Genomic DNA, 12,500 nt, shown 5'->3' with positions numbered 1-12,500 from the left:
TCACGCTTTGACTTCAACGCCACGATTAATTACAGACGACAACACACACATCTGCCAAACGCTTTAGCGTTAGCGGCTAATCCTCCTACTTATCAAAGTTCCTGCGTATTTTTATAGCGGAAAAAGACTGCAGCGTTTATTTTAAAATCCCAAATTCATTCTAATTTTTCAGTTCATCGAATAGTGATAGCAGAAAAAGTGAAGCTAGCAGTTAGCATGACTCACTAGCATTCATTATTGCAGATATTTCAGTTGTTTACTGTTTAGCTAATGTAGCTAATAATGAAGGACGTCCAGCAGTTAGCATCACACTGCTAGCATTTTTTTCTCTTAAAAATCATATCAGAAATTGGTTATTTACTGTTTAGCTAGCATGGCTAATAATAATGAAGGAAAGCCAGCAGTTAGCATTACATTGCTAGCTTCTGTTAGTATTACTTCAGATTTTATTAGCAAAACATCTGTAACATTTCTGTTAAAATCCCCAATCCAGTAAATTAGCATTGCACAGTTAGCATTCATTCTTATCATCTCATAAATGAGCTATTTACATATTCAGCTAAAGTGAATAATAAGGACAGAAGCCAGCTGTTAGTGTCACATTGTTAGCATTTGATAGCGTTGACGGATGCTAATACTGAAAAACTCTAATCTGTTTCATAACACTACAAGTAGAGATTTTTCTAATATACCAAATAATAAAAACAGCTGTTAGCATGACGTTGTTAGCATATATACCCAATTAAATATGATATAATATGGTTGTGTGTGTGAAAGTTTTTTCTAGCATCGCTAATGACGTGTCACGTTAGCATTCACAGCTAAATAAGTTCTTTTCCTAAAACACCATCTTCTTTGTCTCCACAGAGCAAGTGGCCAATCAGCATCAGCAGGGCCAGTCGGCTCCTCCCACCTTGCCTCCGGCTCCTCCCCCTCACAAGCCGTTGGTGACGGCGCTGAACCACAGCTCAGTGATTGGCCGGCGGAACGGAAGCCCCGCCCCTCCCCCGCCCGCCGAGCTGCCCACCACACCCGAGTCCGTCCCGCTGCAGGACAGCTGGGTCCTGGGCAGCAATGTGCCGCTGGAGAGCCGGTGAGAGATGCTAACATGCTAACACACACACTCACACACACTCACACACACACACACTCGTGGTTTACAGACGTGGACACGTGAGAAGACGTGGTTTGGTGTGTGACAGAAAACAAGCTAGCTAACTTTTATTTTTTAGAATAAGCTAATCATAAATTCCATGATTTCGAAGATAAATCCTCGACGCAAACTCTCGGGTTGGTGGCAGGAAAGACACCAAAGTCAAAAAATTCCCTTTGAATATCGCTGTCCCTCTCATAACAATTATTATTTACTCATCTAAGACTGATAATAATCATTTTTTACAAATCTAAGACTGATTTAAATAATTTTTTTTGCTCATATAAACTGATTTTAATCATTTTTTACACATCTAAGACTAATTTTAGTCATTTTTTCAGTTCTTCTTTACAAAGCTAAGACTGATTTCCGTTCTTCTTTACAAAGCTAAGACTGATTTCAGTTCTTCTTTACACAGCTAAGACTGATTTCAGTTCTTCTTTACACAGCTAAGACTGATTTCAGTTCTTCTTTACAAAGCTAAGACTGATTTCTTTGTTGTTACACAGCTAACACTGATTTCAATTCCTGTTTTTTTTTTCACCTAGAGTAAAATTCACAATTTGTTTGTATATAAAAAGTACAATGTCGATTATCCTGAGGAAAAAAAACGTGTCTTGTAACCATAGCAACACTGCTACCACAGAGTTCTACCTTAATACAGATTGTACCAACTAACTATCTTTATTAGCTAATTATCTCAGTTGGGTTTTTTATTAGTATTAATAGTAAAGTTTAGATTTTTTTTAAACCTTTTGCCAAACTACAGCTTCAGGTTCAGAGGACAAAAATAAAAAAAGATGAATTTTCCTCCATTTTGTTTGTTTCTGCTGAGCTGCGAGCTGATTGGTCAGCGGATTAAAGGCTCTTTGTGTCACTCAGCACTTTGGAGAGAAGATAAACGTCTGAATTCTGGAGGTTTGCACCTAAAATATGCACTAACGGGTGAGAAAAAAAAAACAGCGTGACTGGCTAACACTAGCTAGCTAGCACTATGCGAACACGATGCAAAAAAAAAAAAAACAATAAAGTACAGAAATCGGTATAAAAAAGGCTGTTCAAATATAAAACTAAAAACAACATTGTTTTAAAAGGATACATTAGCAACACGCACACACACACACACACACACACTTCTGTTTTGTGCCATAAATCAGCGTGGCTTTGACCCTGAAGGTGACCTCCAGGCTTTGATGCAAACAGGAGGGAGGTTCTGTTTGGGGAAGCGTGTGTGTGTGTGTGTGTGTGTGTGTGTGTGTGTGTGTGAGTCACTTTAGAACAATCTCTCACCTCTCTTTTAAACCATCCATTCCCCCATCAGCTTCCTCCCCTTTTTAATGACTGGTGGGACCTGAGTACCCCTGTGTGTGTGTGTGTGTGTGTGTGTGTGTGTGGTTGCGGGTGTTGAAATAAGACCTTCCAGAAACAAGCAGGATCCTTGCTGTGTGAGAAATGTGTTCATGCCTTTCTTTAGAGAGAGACGGATGAGAGAGAGCGTGTGTGTGTGTGTGTGAGAGAGAGAGAGAGAGAGAGATGGTGAGAGAAAGATAGAGAGTCTGAGAGAGAGAGAGAGAGAGAGAGAGGGAGAGAGACAATGAGAGCCTGTAAGAACAAGAGAGAGTGATGGAGAGACAGATAAAGACAGCAACAGATATATAGTGAAAAAAAAAGAGAGAGAGAGAGAGAGAGAGAGAGAGAAAGCGAATGAGAGGAAGTGAGACAGAATGAGAGAAAGATGAATGAACTGAGGACTAAAGGAAGCGTGAGAGAGACTACTGAAAAAGAGACAGATGGAGAGATAGATAGAGAGACAGTGGGAGAAAGCAACAAAGTGGGAGATAGACAGAAAGAGAAAGTGAGAAATAGACAGTTAGAGCGAGAGAGAGAGAGAGTGAGGGAGAGACAGAGAGACAGTTAGAGCAAGAGAGAGAGGGAGAGACACAGAAAGATCGAGAGATAAACAGAGAGCGAGACAGATGAAGAAAATGACAGATATATAGAGAAAAGCAGAGAGAGAGAGAGAGAGAGACGGTGAATGAACTGAGTACTAAAGGAAGAGAGAGACAGAGGAACAAAGGATGATAGATGAGTGCAGATGGATGGATGGTGGAAAAATTTATCACAACCGAAGGGACAAGGGAATGTTGTCGCCTTGGTAACCTTGGAGAGGGTGTGTGTGTGTGTGTGTGTGTGTCTACGGTTGTATATTTTATAACTCTTATTTTTCTCTCTCTCTCTCTCTCTCTCTCTCTCTCTCTTTCTCTTCTCTTCTTTCTCTCGTGTCTCGGCTGTAATAAAAATCCCCGCACAGAAGCAGCTCAGGACTCGAGGCCGCACTTTTACACGCAAGTGTCCACTTTGCGAACTGACCGAATGCAGCAGAGCCAGTGTGCTTCGTCGCTTTGCACCGCACTCGCATTTATTTTCTCACATTTATCCACTTCGGTTGCTATAGTAACGATGCAGGCGAGCGAGCGATGAGAAGTTCAGGGTCCTGATCTTTATAAATCCATGATAACACCGAGAGAGAGCAGGGCCGGGTCATGTGACCTTCTAACATCCAATCGTAATAAATTATTTCACAATACACTTTTTAAAAAATATTTGTGGATATCGTGATCTCTTTTTATTTATTTATTTGTTGTAAAAATAATAATTACAAACTATTTAATGTTAAAATGTAATATTTAGATTAAATTTCTTTGAAATATTTTTTTCTTCCTTTCTCTTTTTCCTCTTCTTCACTTTTCCCTTTTTTGAAATGGAAGAAACGAAAAAAATATATATTTCATATTAAAGTAATATTTTTAAATGTAATATTTTAAAACTGAATATTTAAAATTGTGAACCTTTTTTAAAGATTTTTATTTTACTCCTTTTCATAGCACACGTTTTATATGTATATATATACACATACATATATATTTATAAAATCTAAATTTAAAAACTTTAAAATTTTAAAAACCTAAAAATTTTAAACAATGAAAATTATTTTTTTAGACATTTAATAAAATGCCATGCTACGTGTTGTGTGGTAGAAATTTCTTTGGGAATGGTGATGTGATATTTTTGTCATATCGCACAGCCCCTACCTGAGCACAGGATTAGATTAGATTAGATTAGATTAGATTAGATTAGATTAGATTAGATTAGATTAGATTAGTTTAGATTAGATTAGATTAGATTAGTTTAGTTTAGATTAGATTAGTTTAGATTAGATTAGTTTAGATTGACAGTTATCTGAGAGAACACAGACTGGAAGGTGTGATGAGTGAGTGAGAGAGTGAGTGATCGGCTAAATCCGGTTCTGAACAAAGAGATGAGTTTTTAAAGGAGGAAAGGAAAGACTGGATTTTTCCCACTGATCCCAGAGCAGGAATAGGAGCAGGAACAGGAGCAGGAACAGGGACAAGAAGAGGAGCTGGAACAGGAGCAGGAACAGGAAGAGGTACAGGTACAGGAAGAGGAACAGGAACAGGAACAGGAGCAGGAACAGGTACAGGTACAGGAACAGGTACAGGAGCTGGAACAGGTACAGGAGCTGGAACAGGTGCAGGTACAGGAACAGGTACAGGAGCTGGAACAGGAGCAGGTACAGGAACAGGTACAGGAGCTGGAACAGGTACAGGAACAGGTACAGGAGCTGGAACAGGTACAGGAGCTGGAACAGGAGCAGGTACAGGAACAGGTACAGGAGCTGGAACAGGTACAGGAGCTGGAACAGGTACAGGAGCTGGAACAGGAGCAGGTACAGGAACAGGTACAGGAGCTGGAACAGGTACAGGAGCTGGAACAGGAGCAGGTACAGGAACAGGTACAGGAGCTGGAACAGGTACAGGAGCTGGAACAGGAGCAGGTACAGGAACAGGTACAGGAGCTGGAACAGGAGCAGGAACAGGAGCAGGAACAGGTACAGGAGCTGGAACAGGAGCAGGTACAGGAGCTGGAACAGGAGCAGGAGCTGGAACAGGAGCAGGTACAGGAACAGGTACAGGAACAGGAAGAGGAACAGGAACAGGTACAGGAGCTGGAACAGGTACAGGAGCTGGAACAGGAGCAGGTACAGGAGCTAGAACAGGTACAGGAGCTGGAACAGGAGCAGGTACAGGAACAGGTACAGGAGCTGGAACAGGAGCAGGTACAGGAGCTAGAACAGGTACAGGAGCTGGAACAGGAGCAGGTACAGGAACAGGTACAGGAGCTGGAACAGGAGCAGGTACAGGAACAGGTACAGGAGCAGGAACAGGGACAAGAAGAGGAGCTGGAACAGGAGCAGGTACAGGAGCAGGAAGAGGAACAGGAACAGGAGCAGGTACAGGAGCAGGTACAGGAACAGGAACAGGAGCTGGAACAGGAGCAGGTACAGGAACAGGAACAGGAGCTGGAACAAGAACAGGAAGAGGAACAGGAGCAGGAGCTGGAACAGGAACTCCAACTGAATCGCAGAGGAGACGCAGAATGTTTTATTACAGATGACAAGCTGAGAAAATACCAACCGTCTACACACAACTGCTCTCTCTCTCTCTTTCCTTTCACTCCCACATCATTCTTTCTTTTCAGTATTCCTTTCTCTCTCTCTCTCTCTCTCTCTCTCTCTCTGCTCTGTCTCTTTTTGTGCTCCATCTGTCTCTCTCTGTCCTTTATCTCTCTCTCTCTCTCTCTCTCTCTCTCTCTCTCTTTCTCTCTGCCTGTCTCTCTTTGTCTGTCTCTTTTTACCTTCACCTGTCTCTCTATTTCTCACTCTTTCTGTCTGTCTATCTCTCTGTCTCTCTCTGACTCTTTCTTTCTCTGTCTGTCTCACACTCTCTGCCTTTCTTTCTCTGTCTCTCTGTTTTTCTTTCTCTCTCTCTCTGCCTTTGCTTCTCTGTCTCTCTCTGTCTTTCTTTCTCTGTCTCTCTGTTTTTCTTTCTCTCTCTCTCTGCCTTTGCTTCTCTGTCTCTGTCTGTCTTTCTTTCTCTGTCCTTCCCTCACACACTCAGTCTGTCTCTCTCTGTATCACAATCTCTCTCTCTCGGACTTTGTCTCTTTTGCTCATATTGACGAAACAATATGTTGGACATCTATTATTAATGACGGGCTCCAGTCCCTGTGCTTAAACCTGGACCTGTCATTGAGGAGACACACACACACACACACACACACACACACACAGAGGAATATATTTCCACCAAACCGACGTGGGCTGAGCAGAGGAGAGGATTTACATGGTGACCTGCTGCCTCTTACATTCGGAAAAGGGTTTTTGACCGCTGTCTCTTGCCGTAGTCAGTCATCTAGTGCGCGTATCCATATCAGACAGTCCAGAAATCAGAAAAGTTGTAAGCTGATTCAAGGTGCTGCTCTCGTTTAGCGTTTCTTTTCGGGGGAAATAAATGAATGAAAAAAAATTTTCTTACTGGCTGCCAAATAACTGAACATTACACCACAGCGCTAATGTAATGCAATGCAATGAAAGCTTGAATCTGATTGGTCAGAAAGTGTGTGTTATTAACAGCACACCTTGGACAGAAATCCCGACTGTAACACGAACGATATGTTTATAGTCATGCGCTCGTTCAGATACGTTCAGATACGTTACCGTTTCTATAGTAACAGCTCATACACACAGACACTCCACATCATCTAAGACTAATAATAAACAGATTTTTAAAAAAAACGTGTTGTTTAACAAAGAAAAACGTGCTGCTGTTGATGTCGTGAAGTTTTCTGTGAGGAGACGATCGTGTAGCATTTATGGAAGGAGTCTCCAGTGAGAGAGAGAGAGAGAGAGAGAGGTTGGTGAAGGAATGATCCACAACATAAAATGTAACTTTAGGTGCGACGTGTTGTTCATTAATAAATTAAACATTGTAATTGTTGGCTAGTCGCTGTGGTATAAGCGGAAAAACACACTCCACTTTATGGGTTATTTGTGTGTTATTCCTTAAATAAGTGTAAATTACCTAGTAATATTATCTACATCCAGTCCACAAATGCAGCTAAAGCAAGATAAGACTGTGTGTGTGTGTGTGTGTGTGTGTGCGTGTGTGTGTGTGACGTTAACATCCATGTTCGTAGGAAAAATAACATCACGGAAACTCCTGCGTTAATTTAACTGCCGTTAAAAATGAACAAAAATGTCATTACAGACATCACACAGTGAAACTAATCCCATCCGAATACGGCTAATCTCTAATAAACGAATAAATAAATAAATAAATAAATAAATACATACAGCCGAGAATGCGATAAGTGTGGAGATCTAATGCAGAAATAACAAATAACAAAGCGAACCTCACACACTAATCATGTCCCTGCGGCTCGAGTCCATGTAGCGTAAAGAGAAAACTCTACGTTTCTGTTTATTGACTGAAATCTTCCTGTGAGTCTTCGTACACAGCTCTGCTGTTTATTCCAATAAATCAACACTTCCAGCTGCTTGGCAGAGTGCACACACTCAAATAATGAGAAATAATGAGAAATAAGGAGAAACGTCCTGAGAATTTTCCTGGTGTGTGTGTGTGTGTGTGTGTTTTGGAAGCATGCGCAGGCGTGATGCCAGACACGACGCTGTTCAAACACACTGATTTATGGAAAACGGAGTGTGTGGGATTTTTGGAGGGAAAGTTTAGACCTAACTAATGCCGCTTGATCCTGAGTTATATTTCTCAAACAGACCGCATCATTCCTCAGGAATATCCAGGAATTACTAACTACTCTCGTTACTCTAACTGAGTCAGGGATTTTTTTTTTTAGTAGCAGTTTTTCGCTACTGCCTTCTCTTGATTTTGATTGTTTTTCACTTCACGTTTGACTCCATCCACGGTGACTGGACTGTTTATTCTCTCGAGCTAATCATATTAAATCACTTACACTTCAGAAATTCAGCCTGTATTTTGAAGAAACATATGCATGTTTCGAAGTTTCGGTTTTGCGCTAACTAGGTTAGCTAGTGGTTTAAAAATACTCGCAATTTTTTTAAAAAAAAATCTGTTTAAAAGACGCTACGCTTTCACTTTTACTATTAATTGAGTCATTTTTTACAGCTAGTTTTATTCCACTCACAGTCTGGAGCGTTGCCTGATGAATAAATATAAATGTTACATCTGACACTAATGCAGTATCGTAAAATATCAACATTTTAAGTAATTTAGACCGTAATATTTTTCACATTGGCATCCCTTCATATTCACTCACGAAATAATGCAAACGCCTTGATCTGAATTGTCCCTGTTAGCTAGCTAGCTACCTTATGCAGCATATGCGTTCCAGCTTTAACGTGGGAAAAATTATTTTCCTCCTCAAAACAGCGAACTGTAGAGTCATTGATCTAAAGCTAATATATGCGTATATACAAAGTAACTCATTTAAAGATAAAGATGTGCTGCTGTGTTTACTGTTCACGCAGCGAGCAGCCATTTTGATTTGGCGTCACACGCTGAACTTGGATTTGAGAAGGAATTCTGAGTTGAGGAGGCGTTTTCTTTGTTTATTTATTTATTTATTTTAATCTGGTTGGCAGTTGGGAATTACGAGTTACAATCTTGAATCTGCTAGCATGGATGGTTAGCTAGCTAATAATAGCCAAGTTAAAACATTGTCCCCTTTCGTTTTGTCTTTAAGTTTTAAGTTAAGAAATACAAACTCATACAAATTTATTAGTATACTCTATATTTATTTACTTTAGCAGCACATTTCATACAAAACTTCTCTATGCTAGCTACACGTCCATCTGATTTAGCTAGCCAGTGAACGTCAGCACGTGCTGCAGTAAACAGTTTTTGGAAGTAGCAGTACTGTTATTTCGAGCCATGATGATGTCAGTCCACTACAGTGTGTCTTATTGGCTGTAAGCAGGAAAAGATCTAACGTATAACACACCGAGGTGTCAAACCAGAACTAAGCGCTGATCTTCTCATCGTCACGTCACGTCTTCTGGGCACGTCATACACGTGGGAAAGGAAACGACACTTTGAGCTACTAGAAAGGGAACTTAACTGAAAGGGACTGATGTGAGTTTTAAGGGCTCGTGCTGTTTTGTAGTAAAATAATCAGTGATGCAGCAGAGTTACAGTTACTATCCCGAAGTGTTTTATTCCTCTTATATCACAGCAGTTAAGAGCAAATAAAGAACGTCATACTTTTTGTCCATTTATAGTTACAGTTAATGTTCTTGAAACAAGTCAGTTCCTGTTGTCACTTACGTTATAGCAGCTATAAACAGTCGTTCCCTCACCATCCTGACTTTATTTCTCTCTTGAAGTGAATAAGACAAAAAAAAAAAAAAAACGCAGCTTGTCGGCTTTCGTTACAGAGAAACCGCAAAGAAGCGTAAACAAGTCTGTCCTGAAGATTTCGGAAAACTTTACAGCTTTCCTCTGACACTGGAGACTCCTTCCTTAAACGTGGAATAAACATCTCCTTATTGCAAGAAAACGTATCTTCCATATCGACGATTTTTTTAATTCCCTGTGAATGAGCTGTTACTATAGAAATGATAACGTTTTAGAATGTATTAGTGCTTTAAAATAAACAGCTGTTAGAGATAATGATCTTCGGTGTGTGTATGTGTGTGTGTGTGTGTGAGTGTGTGTGTGTGTGTGTGTGTGTGAGGAGGAGGATGTTGGAATGTTGAAGCGGTGAGGATCAGTGGAGTAAAATCTGATCTGAGTGTTTGATACCTGATGGAATAAAAACCAGTTCCTGGTAGTGGACTCAGACTTTTGGACCCCGCTGTAGTTACAGTAATGTTGTTGTATCAATCAGAGAGACGCTGCCAGACTTTCTGCCTCCGTTCATTCCAGTACAAAGCCACACACACACACACACACACACACACACACACACACACACACACACACTGTCTCTCTGTCTCTCTGTCTCTCTCTCTCTCTCTCTCTCTCTCATACTCATCCAGCTGAGCTTTTAACATCAGAGATGGGAATTAAAAACGTGTTAGTGGAGCACGGCCTGATTTCACCGAGCGACAGGCGTCATCAGGTCAATGGGGGCGGAGCTTAAGTTACACTCTTAAGTTGCAGCCAATCACAAGCTTAATTGTATGACATCACCACTGGAATTTCTTCTTTTTTCTTTTTTCTTTTTTTCACTCATACTGTCCTGGTTCTCTTAAATAGCTAGCGAAGTTCACGGGCATGATCATGTTGTGAAAGTTCAATCGAGAACTTTTGAACCTTTAACATTTCCTCGTTTTGTCACTCTGTAGAACCGTATAACGAAACAGAGCTCTAAACTAGAACCATTAACTATCCATATGACTTTTGGAGAACAAGAATGTGATTAAATAATCTGATTAAATGTGTCTTAAGCTCTTAAATGAGAATTTCTCACACAGGATCCCAATTTTAAATATTCACGATTAGTATTGGGCAACTGAAATGATCAAAATGAGTCGTAGTTAGCATTCTCTCAGCTAAGCTGTTAGTGCTGTTAAAGAGAAAGTAGAAAAAATAAAAAAGCTTAAAGAAAAGCGTATAAAACACTCGCATGTTTGCGAGACCAGATCACAGCCGGTCCGACTCGACTGCGTGTTTATATCTGAAGTTTTAAAGATATCGGACATAAACAGGCAGCTGATGTGTTTAGTGTTTTAATGCACAGATATTATTCATCAAAGATGAAAAAAATTAATTCATTCCTGAAAAAAAGGCTTTTCAAAGGTAAATAATATATTTTTTTAAATCTTACCATGCTATTTACAAAATGTGAAAAATCTAGAAATAGAGAATTTGAACAAAAATGATTGATTTCTGAGATTTTTAAGACATCATCTATAAAGATACAGTATTACAGTGTAACTGTTCATCCAAACTGAAGGGAAATAATATTTCAAAAATCTAAAAATAATTCTATATAAAATAAATCACAAATGATAATTCTATATAAAATTACAAACAATACAAAATGACTTTTTATTTCTGAGAGTTTAAAGAGAGTGGACATAAACAGGCACCTGAAATGTTTTAGACATTTTTAAGACATAATAATAATAATAATAATAATAATAATAATAATAATTGAAGTCCTTTTAGAAGGTAAATTTCAAATATATTTGTCGAGCTATTTAAAGAAGTCTAAAAAAGTTCTAAAAATGTAATCTAAAAAAATCAATTCAAAAAATAAAAATAATTCTAAAGAGAGTTGACATAAAAAGGCAGCTGAAATATTTAGAGTTTAACAGTGGTATTATTATTATTATTATTATTATTATTATTATTATTATTTAAAGCCTTTTAGAAAGTAAATACCATTTCAAATATATTTGTCAAGCCATTTAAGGAAGTTTTTAAAAAATCTAAAAATTAAAAAAAATAAAAATAATTCTAAGTCTAAGAATTTTGTGTATTTATTTTAACATTTAACAGTGAAAAAATACAGAGTTTAAAAAGTGTATAATGGTAGTTTCGGTAGTTTTTACTACATCACCAACATACACAAAGATTCCACAGTGATGTGTTTAAATGATACAGTTTGATAAAAAAAAAAAAAAAAAAAGCTGAACAGGCCACGCCCACTATGACATAAAAAATGAATAAAGATATTTCGGGGTTTTTTTAGCTTTAACAGTAGCAGTTGTTTAACAGTATTTAGGAAGAGTAACAGTACAACATAAAATTTAATATTTAATATTAATATAAATGTCAGATGTTTATTATAAATGAAGGATGATCGTGTGTGAAAGTGAAAGTGTTTTACTAAATAAATCTTTAAAGATGCGTTACGTAAGATCACGTCTCTAACCGTTACATATAAATGATTTTTTTGTTCACTCCTTCAGACCACTCCCCTTTTCCCGTCCATGTTCACGAAGCTCCGCCCCCAGGATCTACAGCAGCTAGGAGAGTATGGCGTCTATAAAATGATTGACAGGAGGCGCATCCAAACACAAACACGCATTCCGGATCGGAAATCAGTTTTCCAAGCGGCTTTTCTCACCGACGTAACACACTCGCGCTGAAGCCGAGGCTCAAACCGTTGTTCTTTTATCATGTTCTGCGCGTCCTCCTGGTTTTCTGTTCGAGTAAAGAATGAAAAAAAATGGACTGTTGCACCTTTAAGTGGTGTTTGAGCCGAACAGGAAGTGAGGACGTGACTCTGATTGTGTCTGATTAACAAAAGTTCATTTAGATCGGCACTCGTTATCAGATGAGGATGTAATTAAAAACATCGCCGTGTGAATCTGATTGATAAAGAAGGCTAATGAAGTGCAGGAGAGATTCTCCGTGATATCCCAGTGTCTGTCAGACATTTTAGATTTATTTATTTATTTATTTAGTTTTATTATTTTATCAGTTCAATCTACTGCTGAAATAAGGGTGAATAAAATGTCATGTGATCACATGACATC

The 12,500-nt window shown here is 38.9% G+C and overlaps 1 protein-coding gene across 16 annotated transcripts in view; it reads left to right on the top strand.

The window, feature by feature from the left end:
* tenm3 (teneurin transmembrane protein 3) overlaps positions 1–12,500 on the top strand; it is a 758,992-nt gene that overhangs the window by 591,702 nt on the left and 154,790 nt on the right. For all 16 annotated transcript variants that reach the window (XM_053232303.1, XM_053232299.1, XM_053232292.1 and 13 more), the window contains one exon: positions 868–1,093. In XM_053232303.1, the coding sequence (XP_053088278.1) occupies positions 868–1,093 (226 nt within the window). The remainder of the gene's footprint in view (positions 1–867; positions 1,094–12,500) is intronic.

Source organism: Pangasianodon hypophthalmus, chromosome 3, assembly GCF_027358585.1.
Source record: "Pangasianodon hypophthalmus isolate fPanHyp1 chromosome 3, fPanHyp1.pri, whole genome shotgun sequence".
Lineage (NCBI taxonomy): Eukaryota > Metazoa > Chordata > Actinopteri > Siluriformes > Pangasiidae > Pangasianodon > Pangasianodon hypophthalmus.
Note: the sequence above shows the minus strand (reverse complement) of the source record. Positions and strands in the feature narration are given on the sequence as shown.